General features: G+C 42.3%; 2 protein-coding genes across 5 annotated transcripts; both read right to left on the bottom strand.

The window, feature by feature from the left end:
* Positions 1-452: 452 nt before the first annotated feature.
* On the bottom strand, positions 453-10,695 carry LOC120024549 (eukaryotic translation initiation factor 5-like). Of its 4 annotated transcripts, none has more exons than XM_038968834.1 (12): positions 10,590-10,695; positions 10,094-10,324; positions 7,842-8,121; positions 6,919-7,000; positions 6,004-6,176; positions 4,006-4,117; positions 3,222-3,337; positions 2,612-2,773; positions 1,821-1,982; positions 1,473-1,637; positions 1,106-1,243; positions 453-791 (listed from the first exon to the last, which is right to left on the bottom strand). In XM_038968834.1, exons 3-12 carry the CDS (start codon positions 7,911-7,913, stop codon positions 693-695), a joined length of 1,281 nt encoding a protein of 426 aa, XP_038824762.1. In that variant the 5' UTR covers positions 7,914-8,121; positions 10,094-10,324; positions 10,590-10,695; the 3' UTR covers positions 453-692. The 4 variants fall into 4 exon arrangements, with proteins under 4 accessions (XP_038824762.1, XP_038824764.1, XP_038824761.1 ...); XM_038968836.1 differs by having other exon boundaries at positions 7,842-8,141; positions 10,131-10,324; XM_038968833.1 differs by having other exon boundaries at positions 10,131-10,324.
* Positions 10,696-13,630: 2,935 nt separating this feature from the next.
* Positions 13,631-15,320, bottom strand: LOC120024401 (tripartite motif-containing protein 16-like). The gene has a single exon (XM_038968642.1). It carries the CDS (start codon positions 15,318-15,320, stop codon positions 13,710-13,712), a length of 1,611 nt encoding a protein of 536 aa, XP_038824570.1. The 3' UTR covers positions 13,631-13,709.
* Positions 15,321-16,471: the final 1,151 nt, after the last annotated feature.

The raw sequence follows: 16,471 nt of genomic DNA, 5'->3' as shown, positions 1-16,471 counted from the left end.
TTTATTTAAACCGTCACTTCGATCTAGATTACCATCCTCCTGGAAATCACTTCTTAAATCTAGATTTAGGCAAATCCAAGACTATTTTAAACCATGTCTGAGAAATGCCATTTCAGTTAAAAATGTAAAAAGTGCAATTTAGTCTAGGATTAATCTGTGTCCATGAAACCTCCCCTTAGAGCCTAGTTCCATTGTCATTTATGTTCCATTTTCATTCTCACATTGCCTAAGAATATCCAAAACGGTTTAGAGACTTTACAGCTCAAGATCATAACCTGAACTGTAAGCTACAGTAGCAGCCATTTTATGCCACTATGCCCATACTCATCATATTGGTGTGATAACTACAGGCTTTGAAGAGGAAATGGCACCAGTCAAATTCATGGTCAGCTTTGGTCCTAAATTCAGTACGCCAACACCATACTGTTTAACTTCAGAAACGACAATCTATATGCGGCAAACATTCTTTAATTGATTGGAGAGGCAAAATACACAGAAAACAAATGCAGTGCATTTAGTGCTCTAGTATAAACCACAAAATACTCTCCACCCATATAGAAACATCACTCCATCTAGCGATCTTGATAAAACAGGTGCAAAGTAAATAGATTCATCTGGTAAAGCTGGAAGGTAGTGGGAGGGGGGGCATGCAAAATTGATGCTCCAAAACTGGTTGGAGGCTTGTCTTGTTTCTAGATGGCGTCGATGTCAAGGTCGTCCTCTTCCTCAGCGGGCTTCTCTGGTGTCACAGTCTCCACTTTCAGCTCGCGGGCTGAGGGCGAGTAGACCACCTGGATAAGCGAAGTGGGGGGTGAGGGGTCGAGGGAAATGTTAATTGGGTGAAATCAAAACACTCCAGCACCACTCATTTCTCACCAGGATGCACAATAAACAGAACGGTTAGATGGAAATGTATTGAGTAGAAAAGACAAGTGCTCTGCCATGCAGAGTAGGGCATCGTGTCAGCGCTACACCTTTCTATCTGAATAGATCCATGGAGAGCTGAACGCTTGTGACAGGGATCATTTGCATTTCAAACCTATGTCTTTGTGTATGACGGGAATGACTGTCTTCAGGTAAATCAGCTGTAGCAATAAGTCATTACCTCCACGTTATCATTTTCCTCCTCATCTGCGCCGCTGCCCTCGCTCTCCTCTTCCGCCTCCTTAAGCCACTTGACGAAGGGCGCAGCCTTGGCGTGGATCTCTTTGGCCAGCTCTTTGGACACGTACTTCTTGGACACCTGACACACAGGGTTGATGTGTTAGAGGTAGCATGTGAGATTACTTGTAAGTCTCAGGTTCTAGTGTAAATTACCGGCTTTAAAAATATTGGTTTAATATGTAAAATATCTTGGATGAGGTTTGTCTAACAAAATACATTCTCTCAAATGACACTGACCTAAATGAATAACAAAATGTTTCATCATATTCTCAGTTACCCCCTTTAACCCGGATGGTCATCCCAGTTACCTTCTCAGCCCAGGCCAGGATGACGTCCTCCTCCAGCAGGTCGGCGTCGTACAGGTCTTTGAGGACAAGGGGCACGCGGGGCAGAAGCTGGGCCTGGTGCAGTTTCACCAGACACTCAAAGCCCCCCAGGAGGTACTTCTGGGCCTTCTTGTTGTTGTGGGTAAACTGGACACCAGAGAGGAGAAATACTGGAGATTGTGGCAATAGATTTTTGCTCAATCATTTTTGTTGAGGTTATGCCAAACAATTAGTGTGACAGCACTGACCGTCATGACCAGTTTGGGTTACGGCACAGAGCTAAGAGAATAAGGAGCCAGAACGGACACAGTAAAGCGAAGTGGGACTCACTCTGAGGAAGTGGCGTTTGTACTTCTTGATCTGGTCACGGATGTTCTCGTCCATCAGCAGCTCTGTCAGGATCAGCGGGGCCGTGTCCTTCACATCCAGACGCTCAGCCTCCGCAAGGATCTCTTTATCCGAGGAGTCGACGGCACCGTCCTCCTTCTTTTGCTGTGGAGGGAGTGATAGAGGTGAGAGCCACCCAGAGACATCTCACACAAACAGTTACGTGGACCTCTTCATTTCCCCCTCATTTTCTTCATTCATTCTTATACAACTGATGAGTCAAATCTATTTTTAATCAACAGAGACCTGTCCAAAGGCAGTAACAGTGCATTTGCACTCTACTTAGTGCATGTGTATTTCCTTGTGGAGTCTACCAAACCCTTTTGGATACATCAATAAATTATTTTCACTCATGTAAGCGAGCAATAAGCAAAGCAGTGCGTTGTGTAGTTGACATGGCCCAGGCAAAACAAAATGGCCATAATACCTGGACATAGCAAAAAGTATTTGGGATGAGAATGGTCTCGAGTTTATAGGTGGAACACAAGACTTGGGTGAGCAAGGCATCCGTCACCTTCGTAACACTCCTAAGGTCACTACTGTGACCGCAGTAAGTAGAATTGGTATGACGCAAGCAGAGGAAAATCTGAACTACGGCAGTGGGGGTTGTTTCCATTGCAAGGCCCAGGGTCCTCAAATACGCAAGCGAGCAATAAGCAAGGCAGAGCGTGTTGACAGGGCTCAGGTAAAACAGAAATGGGGTTGTTTCTGTACAGGGTCCTCCTGAGTCTGACCTTGACAAAGTTGTAGAAGAGGTTGACCCTCTCCTCCAGGGGTTTCTCCAGGTCCTCGCTGAGGGTGAGGTTCTTAGCATGCGCACTGATCTCCTCCATCCGACGCTGCTGGGCCTCCTCTGTCGTCTCCTCCCCCCAGTCCTGGTCATCATCGTCACCGTCCTACAGCAAATCCATCACATTTCATTTATACAAGTGCTTTTGAAAATAAGACAGTCAGCGCTACACAGTGGAAACTATTCCCATGAGGCTGTACGCTACAGAGAAACAAGAACAAAGAGATAGAATGGAGAATGGAGACTGGTTGCGTTTCATTCCAGAAAGCTGTCCATTCAATACCCTTCATGGATCAAAGACAACTGGGTAAGAAAGAAATAGCTCTACCTAGACATAGCTCTACCTAGACATAGCTCTACCTAGACATAGCTCTACCTAGACCCTGCTTTCACCTATCCAGTTCATTCAGAAGTGTGAAGGATGATACTGAAACTTCTCCAGGTCAAGGTAACCGTCACGTCGGTCAAGGTAAATCAAGCACCCCTCAGGTTCCTGCCGATGCTTTTGACCGAGGTCTGGCTGGCCACTGGGGCGATGAAGTGCTGGTACTCACCACAGCATCGGGGGCGTCTATGTCGTTGTGGTTGGAGGCTTCTCCATCACTGGAGCCGTTCTCCTTGTCCTTCTTCTTGCTTTTCTTCTCCTTCTTCTTGACAGACCCAGTGTCCTCTATGTGCAGAGAGAAAGAGGTGGTAAGTTATGACAGACAACTTGACATTACACTCGCAATCATTTCTTGATGCCTTGTGTTTCTGACATTTACCCGACTGGAGAAGAAGTTCTTTAGTGTAATAAATTCAACAAAAATCGAGAGCCTTGGATGACTTGAGACAGTGCCAAGAACTGCTGTGAGAACAGGTGCCACAGCAGACACTGCCCTCTGAGGATACCGCAATGATCACTGCTGCTCATCTTTGACTCATGACGATGACTCATGTTTAAAAAGGTACATTGCGTAAGATTTCAGCAGCAAAATACCACCCAACATGACTCATCTAGTGCTCTAAGTTACTTGTGACCCACCAGACAAACAAATCCTGTGTCTAGTAGCAAAATAATGGCTGTGTTCACATGGGTTTTAAAAATGAAGGACATAGCATGTCTGGCATTGTTTTTAAACCAAGCCCACATTGAACAAGCCTCAGCCTGAACAACCCTGTACAGTACATTCTGAAATTCCCAGATTTTCAAAGAACAAATTAAATGAATGGAATTTCCAGAATGGCAATGCTGGGAAAGTATGCATGACAGACAAAGCAGTGTTCCTGAAAGCGCTAAATAAGAGTGAATAAGAGTCGTAGCTTCCGTCAGGCTGCATTGGAACACGTCTGGCTCACCTGGTGGGTTCCTGAGGATGAACGTGCAGAGCTTGTGTCGCGTGTCCAGCATACCCCTGTAGCCGCAGGCCTTGCAGGAGTTCCCGATGGTTTGTTTCTTGGCATTGATGTGCTGAGGGACAGAGAGAGAAAGAATTCAATCTTCAGTATGGCCTTATTAGTGCTCAAGTCTCATATCCTAAGCGGTAGCCAAAGCTACAATTTGCCATTTTTTTTCCGTAGCTATCTTGTGAAGTTGGGTAGCAAAACATATGCAGATGTGTGCATAACGTACGCAGGATGGCCAGTTTGAGTAGCTAATTGTGTTCTTGCTGTTAACACCTTTATGACCCAATATTCTGTTTAATATCATCCCTGAAAAAGAATGGTGCTCAAGTACCCTTGCTCTATGGGCCAGCTGCACAGACCTAGATCAAGCATGGCCTGGAACAAAAAAAAAAGAAAAGAGGAAGCTCAATGGAGTCTTGTCTTAATCTAGGTCTATGCAACCACCCCAAAATATACCAAGATTTTTTTTCGGACTTGATAATTGAGCAGACAGTTAACGACATTGTTCTAGACAGTGTAATACAGTATGATGTCTTGGTCGGCAAACACTGTCCTCTACTATAGTGCTTGAGGGCAAGGCCTACTGTAGAAAACCAATGAATAATGCAAGCGGTTCGTTCCTGTTCTTAGAATAGACTGCATTCACTCCATTCCAAAGGGACACGACCAGTCTGCGACAGGCGTATGAATAAGCCCAGTGTGGCCAGGAAAGATGTGCACGGATCCTGTGTCAGTTCATGATTGGTTTAGTGGGATGGAGACTTCGCTAGTCACGTTATTCTCAACATCTGAACCTAATCGAGCATCTGACTCAAGATTTTACTTCTAGGTTTTCGAGGTGAATCAAAGTTCAACTGACCTATTCTATACATTGGGATTGTTTCAGACCCTGATGAACAAGCACCTTGCCACCTCCACAGATACGTAAGGTGTCAGGAGGCACCAGACTGACTGCAGCATCCTGAGCCCCACGGAGAGATCACGTGACACCTCCAGGAAGTGCCTGGATCGCTGCAGTGCAGGGGATGAAAAAAAAAAACCGCACCGCCGCTTTGAAGGAGAAACACTGATTTTCTATCAAATTAGGGCCATCCATAGACAAGCTATACTAGTTAAACTAATTCTGTGCTAATCCTCTATGCGGACAACAAACATATTATAGGAGATATGCATCTATCAAACAGCAAATACCCCTCATTGCAAGGTTTAGAACCTGACAATTCGATATCAATACATTGGATTTCTATTCAGCTCTGACATAAGAACCCCTGCCAACTAAACAGTGTCAGCCAGCCACAGTTAACCGCTGACAGCTATGGAATGAGTCACTGTGCACATTCCATCCGGTCATCTGTAACAGCACTGGAGTTCTCTCGGAAAGCATCCGTGCATCGACACGTGATGCAGGCCCTGCCTAGACATGCCTCGCTGCAGAACAGAACCCCCATGGCTGCGCAGACTGGTGACAGTGCTGACCTAATTACAATAGAAACCTGTCCTGTCAGCAAAAACACAGCACAGAGGCGTGTGGTGGGACCATCGAGTTCACCCCTCCCTCCTTGTTGGGACAACACAGCACAGAGGGTTGTGGTGGGACCATCGAGTTCACCCCTCCTCCTTGTTTTGACAACACAGCACAGAGGATACCAAGTCTAGCAGACAAGGCTGTTAGGATAAAAAAACAATGCAAATACCAAAAAGGAAGCTCCAGCACGTCACACTCCACCTGCAAAACCGCAGATTTGGTATCAAAAAGGAAGGGAGCCCGTTCGGTCCTGGTTGGATCTAGGAAAAGAGTACTGTCAAAAGCTAAAATGGAGTGATAGTGAAGTGGCGGGTGTGCCACCCCCCCTTCTTTCATTCGATAGCAGAGGGCCGGTCAGTTTCAATGAGTTCTTTTCCAGGATCTGACAAATGCGAGGAAATGGAAAAACTTTCCGGACTATTTACCAGGTCGGTTTCAGGATTGTCACATTCGGGACACAGCACAAACTTGCGGATGAATCCGTCCAGCATGTCCTGCAGCTTGTTCGCTTCGTGCGACCCGTTAACGATGAAGCGGTCATTCTTGGCGTCAAACTGGGTCTGGGCACCCAACTCACAACCAAAGAACTTGGTGGGATCTGGACAGGGAGAACAAGAAATAAATGTCAGTTTACTTTGTCCAAATATTATCAGATTAAAGCTTTACCTTCCCTCCTCATAGGTTGGAGAGCTTGGCTTATTGTATTTTGTGCTGACATTCATAGCCTCACTCTTTCCTACAGATGAAAGGGGTTCCACCATATTGCCATGTCAAAATGAGTCCACATTCCACAACAACAGCTGTGTAGATCCGGACAACAGCTGTGTAGATCCGGCCACATTCCACAATCCAAAATGAATGGAAAAGATAAGCAGCATATAACTTCCAGATTTGCTGTGCTCATCTTTCCCATTCATTTTGTGTTGATGCATAGGCCTATAGCCCAATCTATCGAACACCATATTGTGGGACGTGGACTCATGTTGATGTCATGACTACATCCAAAAAACATCCAACAAACTTTAAAATGTGGAGTGCGATGTCCCCTTTTAACCTATCGTTACAAATGACTGGGCACAATGGAGGGAACAGAGAGGTATTTACAACAACTATTCCAAACTGTTCACAACCTTGTGAAATAGATGTCAATCTAGTGGGTCAGACCAGTGCCCAAAAGGCTGGGGTGTGTTCAGCAGGACAATGTTATGGAACATTCAGATAGAAAATGGCCTGTTATAAATAAACATGCCTCTACACATGGCATTTCTACCTGCAAAGTTGGACAACATTTGGCTACTGAAGGTGTCCCTGGGAACGAAGGTGGTGGGGATTATACTTACAGGTGGGAGGCCTATTCAGAGACTTGGCAACGTCAGTCATGTTGACTATAACAGTCTTTATACCATTCCCCTTGCCTTCCACCTGGAGGATGAGACATGAGAAACAACATTTGTTCAAGACATTTGTTTATTTTACCTTTAACTAGGCAAGTCAATTAAGAACAAATTCTTATTTTCAATGGCCTAGGAACAGTGGGTTAACTGCCTTGTTCAGAGGCAGAACGACAGATTTTTACCTTGCCAGCTCAGGGATTCGATCTTGCAACTTTCCGGTTAATAGATCGACGCTCTAACCACTAGGCTACCTGCCGCCCCTTCCAACTGGATCACATTCTAACAGCGTAAAATACCTTTGAACTTGCACCACCAATCAAGATGCTCCTCACGTGCGAGGGGACATTTAAGAAAACATTTTGTAAATGTAACCGTTTTACTTAACTAGGCAAGTCAGTTAAGAACAAATTCTTATTAACAATGACGACCTACACTGGCCAAACCCAGACGACGCTGGGCCAATTAAGTGTCACCCTACGGGACTCCCAATCATGGCCGAATGTGATGCAGCCTGAAATGCTGTCTTTCAGAGGAAACATCTCCTTCTGTGTCTTAAGAACAAGTTAACCCGCAGTTAAGCTATGTGTGGCCTTATGCTCTTGCCTCGAGCACTAAAATGGATTGGTTAGGTTTCCACCATATTGATTTCCTTTATTTCATTGCGGGAAACAAGGGAATGAAGCTTTGACTATTGCGAACATCCCTAGGTCACTGGACTAGTTGTGCTCTGGTCACTGACCAAACCGTCATGGGAACAACTAAACTGTTCAAGGTAGACATTTCCCCTAACCACAGGTCTAGAATCAGATCCTGACCTCCAAACCATTAGGGATGACAGTGACTTCAGTCAACTATGACCCCGTACTCACCTTGGCGATTATACGGGGCATCTTGTATCGGTAGAACTGATCCAACACGCTGCGGTTGACGTTGACGGACATGATGGCTGGCCGCAGGCTTTATCAGTATGATAGAAAGATCTTGGACTGCAAATTTTTGGTATCCTCTGTCTGGCGAAGATGGGATGACATAAACAACTGGAAGAGGGTTCGGGCTCGGACATGAAAAAGGTCTTGCCAATGAGGCTGCAAGCTCCGCGCTTGTAGGTTAAGTTCACCCCACACAGGTTCCAACAGCTGCGCAACAGCTCTGAGAAGAAAGGGGGAAGACTGTTGATCGATGGAAGACATCACAGCAAAGAATGATTGTTAGTATAAAGTATGAATGTACCCTGCTATCTTGTGTGAGACTGGTACAAGACCTGATCCCCTATTGGCTTCCCACCCTTGCCCAAGTTCACTTATCTGTGGTGAACACCTGCCAAAAGGCGTACCCAATGCATTTGCTCATATTAGGGCTGGGTGATATCAAATTAATTCAACTATGTTTCTGCACGATATTCCAAATGTCTGTATCGCAAGAATAATTTTTATATATGAGCGTTCAGGTCCGCTTGTTTCCCTGTCTTTTTGGTCTCGTCTCCTTTGCTCCTTCCCATTTACACCAGAGATCTGTATATAATGACGAGATGCTCATGTCTCCGCCCTAACAATTGGAGTCATTGTCCCAAAGGCAAGCGACAATAGAAACACATTGGGGCTTATTTAGGACAGACTTCAAGCGAGTGAAACCTCTTACGTCGCATCTTCTTCCACACACTAAGACAACAAAAATATATCACTTCCACCTCACCATTTGCATTTGAGGTTTGGTCCAACAGAGACAAAAACAGAAATAAAGATTTGTCAAAATGGACACATTTTACTGTAAAAGAGAAGTTAACCTTCCTTCTAACAATACTCTTATTGTGTCTCAACTCTTCAATTAGCGCACAGAGCAGACAATACAAAAAATGAACATTGATTCTGGAAAATGCCGTTTGTCACACCTGGCATTGTGGTACCACATACTACTATGCAGCATTTTAACCCAAAACCATTGTTCTAGCGGTCTAGTCAGTGATTTATAAAAGATGTCCAATAAGCATTAAAATAAAAACAAGGAACTTTCAACTTCTTATTCTGAGAAATGTAGGCCACTTGATTTCAACATCTGAACAAAGTGGAGAGGCTGTTCAAACAGTTGGAGACAGAAGGGAGCGTTGACAACAATTCCACAGTTCTTCCTTGTTAGCTAGCTAATAGATCCAACTTGGTTAATCTTGAAATATAAAAGATTAGCTGGCTACTCACTAGCATGTAGGCTTGTGCTGAGTGTTTATGAGACCAGTGCTCATGTTATATAAGTGCACAGTACAAAAAGTTATTCATTAGTTCTAGTTAAATTAACAAAATAAGCATTTTAATAGACAGACTTGAATGCCAGATCTGTTTTTTTGCCATCACTGGTTACACTTTGGATAAAATAGTTAAATTAGTGAGTCTTGTTGTGGAAGGCTTATATTTATCCTTGGTATAATTTCACAAGCCCTGAATTCATTAGACTATTGCTGACTGTTTGTAATTAAGTTTAATAGTAAAACGCTTATTTAGAGAAATAAATACATTGTGAATCGCCCTGAAGTTTGAAAAAAAAAACGAGTAGATTTTTAGGCCATATCGCCCGCCGTAGGTTATATCCCATCATTTTGGATAGTACTGAAGTAGCCATTCTTTTTTTTACATGAAAAGTACGAATATAGCTTATTTTTCTTATCTTCTTGGAAAGGAAAAACTGGCCTACAAACAGTAGTATCATATGGTTAGCTATGCCATTTTAGCTTGCTAACTATAACACTAACCATAGGAAAATGCACACAACTATTACTCAAACATATGGCATATGAATCATATAAACGTATAGCTCGTGCACTACAGTGGGTTTCAATATAAACCTAACATGTCAATGCCACTATTGGTACGAAAAGATCAAATTGCCAATATAGCTAACGTTATCACTACTAATCATGGCACATGTAACAGGCTAAATGGGGTTTGAGAAGTACGCCAGGCCTCGATTGAGCAATGTGCTGCAGAGTGCGTCATTCAGAGGAACAGTACGCGAGGGAAGGAAGGCGCCATCTTGGTCCACCTAGGAGGCGCATTCACCATACGAACATGCTGTAAATAAATGCAATACGAAATGCCACACAGTAATTAAAGTATAATTGAGTTAAAAATACCTTTCCCATCCGTCGCTCCTGTCGTCCGGGTACTCACCGTTTTCGCAAAACAAAGACATAAACACACCGCTGGTCGCCCAGAGACGCAATAAAGTGTTGTGTGGATGAGCAGTAACGTTAGGGTTGTGGAGACCAAGCGGCACTGCAACAGTGCCGAAAGAGCAGTCCGACCTTACGGTGGAGGGTACTAGAGCCCGCAGAGAAAACTCGAGACGCCCAAAAATGGGGTATCTGGAATAAACCAAAAGGGACACTCAAATCAGTACAGTATGACAGGTGTCAGCTTATAGTAATAACTAGTTAACATTAGCCGATGACATATGGAAGCCACAGAAACGCTAGCTAACCTAGTTATAGTGTTGGCCTAATTTTTTTTTAATACAAGTTGATCTGCTCTGTTACCCTTGAATATTTGCTGAATAATTAACATGAATAATAAAAATAAAACGATCATTTAGCTTAGTCACCATTGCTCGTCAAACTTGCTTCGACTCACCTCCAGAACGTTCTCACTAGGTTCTTGCAACGCCACTGTAATGTAGCTGTCAACGTGCTGTCAATCTACACCAGCTCCGTCACTACTTACGCCCATTTGAATGACGTCACGCAAATGGCAACTTCTTACTCGTTTATTTTGGTGCCAATCATTGTTGGCTGAGAAGCAATCTCACGAGCTCGTGACTGTAAAATTTATGGGGAAAAAATATGAATGAAAAATGAGGACACTGTTCAATTCGATGAGATCCCTACATTTTGAGGACAGGTTCATTTCTATTATGTGGTGGCTTTTCTGTCTCCAGGAAATATCAGTTCTTATTAAGTCTAAAATGTGGATTCCAACAGGCTTTACATATAATGTCAGGTGTCCTTTACCTTAAAAACATCAAAATATGGATACTGAAAAGGAATTTTATGCATTTTAAACACTTTTTGTCACTGGATGTAGGCGTTTTTGCCATGTCCCCAGGTGTTATTTATCAACTTCCACAATAAATTTACAATCAAATAATCAAAGTTTAAAAATATTTCTTAATTGTTATTAGTCCTATTTAAAGTATCTTTCATAAATTACGTTTTTTTCTCATCATTATTGTGTTTTTTATTTTTATTTAAGATGTTCTGTGTGTCCCTGATATCCCTTTCCACCCTGTTAGCTTGTTGTAATTCTCCATTTAATAAGAAAACAACCTCTTGCTGCAATGACAGCACATTCAGGAAGTGTCATAATGTCTTTGGTGGGAAAGCTATGGTGCTAAGCTAAATACATATAAACACTCAGTTGTATCTATTTGTCATGTTGTTAGTCTGTATGTCCCACTCATAAATGTCCATCCTGTTAGGCTAAATTATATATAGAATAAAACATCTAGATGTTAAAATATGTTTGATAGAGAAGTTAAAATCCTGTTCAAGTGTTCACCGTTTTACTAGGTCAGTCTTTCTCACTCACAGAGCTATGGCTAATTTATGCTCAAAATGTCCACCCTGTTAGGTTCCACCCTCTTAGGGTTATGCACCTAACAAATTGGAAAATGCACCCAAAATGTGTTTATAGTGCCTGAGCTTGACCAATATGTTTTTCTGAAAATCAAGCATGTCCTTTTTCTGATAGAATACTAAAAAAAGACATTACCATTCATTCCTACAGAAATATTTTGGTAGAGAACTAGCTTCGATGCACCTAAGTGCACCTTGTGCTGAACTCTGTAAAAAAAAAACACTGTAAAAACTCTCTTGGTTGCTTTGAAGCTAGGAGAGAGCATGCACATGTTAAAGTATAACATATGAGAGAGTTCTTAAGCGGTGGCTCAGTTACTTCTTTTAAACTGTATGTAAACTGCAATACATCTCTTTGTGGTGGCACGTATAATGCTCAGTTGGCCTGGACAGAGAGGGCTGCATACAGGCCGAAGTCTCTGGACGTGTTTTCAGTCACTGTAGTAAAAAAACAAATACAGCTCTGGCAGGGTGTGAGGCCAGGGGACAGATTGCTAAAGCATGTGGAATGCTGGTATGAATAGAGTGGGCCACTGGCAACCTTCCTGGATTACCTGTGGAATTATTGTTGGGGGTGGAGAGTGGAGGCTGAGGGGGAGTTGTTGTTGACCACTGAAATCTGGGGCAACCTAGTTAAGCATTTAACCCTTACTGACCACCAAATTAAGATTATAGCCACCCTCAAGTGTAGTGTATATAAGAATAATATGCTATGCTTCATAGTTACAATTCATCTTACTTCCTTTTCAGGGTACAGTATACCCACAGTCACAGTCCACACCACAGCTTTGTTGACAGGACCTGGTTCACTTTGAAAATATGAATTTACTGAGTGTGGTGCTCAGTTATGCCATTGTGCACTTTAACAAAAATATTGCCTGTTCAACAACATGTTGACGGAATCGTCCGGCGGACACTCCACCAAGTCAAGCATTCACACTGTGCCATCATGTGAGCTTCATTGAAATTTCAAACTGTTCCACAATCCACAGTGGTTGGGTTCAGCAACTTCACTAAAAAGCAAACTGGGGTCATTCATTTGATTGCATGCTGCTACTGGCTCTATGAAAAAAGCTGACTTGACTACTTTTAAAACCTGCCAGACGTACAGTTCATCTACTGTATGCCAATCAGATCCTCCCTTCAGGGTTGGAATTGGTGTGACCTCAGTTTGACCTTTCACCTCACCTCATGTTAGAAATAGACTTGCAACCCAAAATGGAAACTCAAGAGTGTGAAGGCAAAGCTACACTCAAAAGATGAACAGCTGGGACAATCAAATGAGATTTCAATTAACATGACAAAATCAAACTGTGAATAGTAATAAACACATTTTATTTGGCTAAAGGATTGAAAACAATGAAGAAAGTCAGTCTTTCCAACTGATAGCTATATAGTTACATGTCAAATCTGTCTGATTTACAAGAATACATTTGTCAGGCCACACCTCTATGCACATTAATTGGTTCGTAGTGGCCACGTTCGAGCTTAAAATCTTATCATATTTATCTACTCCTTGGACCATAGATGCTATTGTCTACCAGCTACAACAACATCTTCTTTCACTAAAATGAAAAATACTTTTACTAACATAGCTTACATACATTTTACTTATATAGTCTACTAAAGAAATCAGACCTATCCATACTAGGCTATTATTACACTGCTTCAGTTTCTGTTCATCATAAATTCTACATCTAAACACATCTCCCACTTCCATAAAAACATATTTTTTAGACGGCTGAAGCAAGCACACACATTTTCTTTAGGACATTTAACCTTTCTAGTTGTAAAGTATATATTTTTTCAGATCATTACATATGTAAGATCTTAATTTGATCCCTCTGTTGCAGGATAACTTTCCTGCAATGGCGGCAATTTAACTTGCATTGTATTTGAGGTTTAAAAAAGGCTTCTGAAGTTTGAAATTTCCACTTAGAAATTTCAGACTTGATTTTCCCTTACGAAAAATTTATCAACCCGAACAAAAATCTCCATTATTTAATCCACATAAAAATTCTAATTTCCTGTTGCTGCAGGTTTTTCCTGGTGTAGCAAACTGGGCTCAAATTAAGATCTTACATCTGTATGCAATTACTGTAATCATGTCTACATATATTCATATCAAAGTTCCTTTCTGTGTCAATGAAAGTATCTTAACAGATGGTCCAAAACCAAAATTGATCCCATGCTGAAATCCAAGCCCAGGATAGAGGGGCTGAGTGAATTTGGTCTGGACTCTGTGGAGGAGGATCATTGTATCAGAGACGTTGTAAAAGGACAGAGTCCCTGCCTTGTGGTCTAGGTACACTCCTACTCTGGAGGAGTAGGGGACACGTATGGCAGTCTTTTTATCATTGTGGTAGAAAGAACAGCCCGAGTGAGAGCAGATTAAACACCAGGATTGATCATTCTGTCCAAACAAACACTCCTCTCTGCATTTCCTGCTGATGCCTTTATATGAGACAGCTATATAAACCCCAAACCCTCTCCACTCAACCTCCCAGTAGCAGGCTCCAGACAGACCCTTGCTACATAGCACCTGTGGGTGTGAGGTAAACCTGTCTGGATGGTCAGGATAGGACTGGAACCTAGAGCTCCATGTCACCTTTCTATTCCCCTCAGATAGACACAGACGGTTATGTACTGTGTTGGGATCCAATGTAAGCTGATCCAGTCCAGGTACCTTGGTCATTTCCTTCTTAAATAGATCTTCTAGTTGCTTTTTCAGCCCAGAGAGTAATTTCTTTACACCCTCAAAGGAGATGCATTGGTTGACGGTGATGACGGTCTCAGATCGAGGAGGGACAGAGAGAGACTGGAAACACTGGAGGAAATGGATATGATCCTCTGTGTTTGAGAGCTGCTCAAATTCAGCGTCTCTCCTCCTCAACTCAGCGACCTCCTGCTTCAATTGCTCCATGAGTTCTTCAGCCAGAATCACTTCAATCTTCTCCTGGGCTCTGATCAGCTCCTTCACCTCAGAGCAACTTTGTTCAATGGAGCGCATCAGCTCAGTAAAGATCCTCTCAGTGTCCTCCATCGCTGCCTGAACAGAGAGCTTGAGTGACTTCATAGACTGTCTTACCTCCTGCATCTCCTTCTCTCTCTTCTGGATTCTCTGCTGAGATTTCTGCCTTTTGTTCTCCAACTGCCTTTGTTTCTCAGTCCTTTCTGCTGCAACTGAGACTGTATCATGGCCTTTATGTTCATCTAATAAACACTGATAACAGATCAACTGCTGATCGGTGCGGCAGTAAACCTCTAACAGTTTGTCATGACGAGAGCAGATCTTCTCTTGTAGTTGTGTGGAGGCTTTGATCAGCTTGTGCTTCTTGAAAGCAGGAGATTCATGGTGAGGCTGGAGGTGAGTCTCACAGTAAGAGGCCAGACAACCCAGACAGGACATGACGGCTTTGAGTTTTCTCCCAGTGCAGAAGTCACACTCCACATCTCCAGATCCAGCATAATAGTGAGCTGGAGAAGAAACTACAAGTCCTTCCTTAAGTTTTTCCATTAATTCAGCCAGCAGAGTGTTTTTCTTCAGAACTGGCCGAGGAATAAAGCTTTCCTTGCACAGTGGGCAGCTGTAGACACCCTTCTGATTATCCTGATCCCAGTAACCCTTCATACAGCCCATACAGTAGCTGTGCCCACAGGGAATAGTCACTGGATCCTTCTGTGTATCCAGACAAATCGAACAACTGATCGAGTCCATAGCTTCTGCCATTTTGCCACACTCACTTCCTGGTTCTGTGTGTGAGCATGTGCACTCTGAACCTCTAGAGGGTGTGGTGTTGGATAGAGGCCAAGAAGAGATTAGCTCTGATTGGAAAGACAAAATTCCACACCCCTTATAATACATTCAAAATTGCTTCTTCTTATCTATGGTAACAGAATAAATTTTTTATTATTTTAAGCAAATACGGTACATCTTAGTTAGGGTGCTGAGTCAAGGCCTCAGGCCTAAGTCAATTAATGTCCCTGGAATGTAAGCTACTTTTCAGCTGACTTGGGGATTCAGCTGAGGTCTAGAACTTAGGGAATGATTTGTATCAAATACAGAGATGTTTATGACCAGTTTATTACTGGCCACCCATTCCAAAAAAGACAGCAACTCTTAAGGGATTCAGCGACTTCATTAGCTGTGGTTGCTGACACGTATATGGTTGAATCATCAGCATACATGGACACACAGGCTTTGTTTAATGCCAGTGACAGGTCATAGGTAAAAATAGAAAAGAGTATGTATTTGTATACATAAAAGCCCCGCAAACAATTTGATGACATTCGGATGTTATAACATTATAATCAATAGACATTTTATCATAGTTCCAATAAATTCCAAAAGAACAACAAAAAATACCATACTATAACAGCCCAAATAACATTATGCAAATAGATTTAGTTATTGGTCAACATGGCATGTTCACAATAGAATTGAAGGCTATTTGTAGAATAATTTTACAAGAAATCAAAATGATTACACTCAAAATATAAACCTACTCCTTTTCAAATTATAACCACTAGGGGGGAGCAGAGTTTAAAATATGAAATTTATGAATGTGTCTCGGAAGGATCTGTTCACTAAGAACACCTTTGAACAAAGCAATGTAAATGAAATTATAATTTGACATTTATTTTTCATATAGTCATTTTCTATACATATCTGTCACAATCCATCCTCTGCTGTTGCTAAATCCATCTATCAAGAAGAAAGCCTTTAATGAACATTTAGCGAAATACTAATTTGACATGTTGTTATTCATTAGGGTTAGTCTGGAAACGCTTGAGCTGAGGTAACGGAAATGTCAGCATTGCTGTACAAAAATCACGTAAATAATTCTGCCAGTCCTTTCTCCTCTATCAGCAATCATCACA

The sequence above is a fragment of the Salvelinus namaycush genome, chromosome 29 (genome assembly GCF_016432855.1).
Source record: "Salvelinus namaycush isolate Seneca chromosome 29, SaNama_1.0, whole genome shotgun sequence".
Classification (NCBI taxonomy): domain Eukaryota; kingdom Metazoa; phylum Chordata; class Actinopteri; order Salmoniformes; family Salmonidae; genus Salvelinus; species Salvelinus namaycush.
The sequence above is the reverse complement of the archived record's forward strand: the minus strand, read 5'-3'. Positions and strand labels throughout refer to the sequence as shown.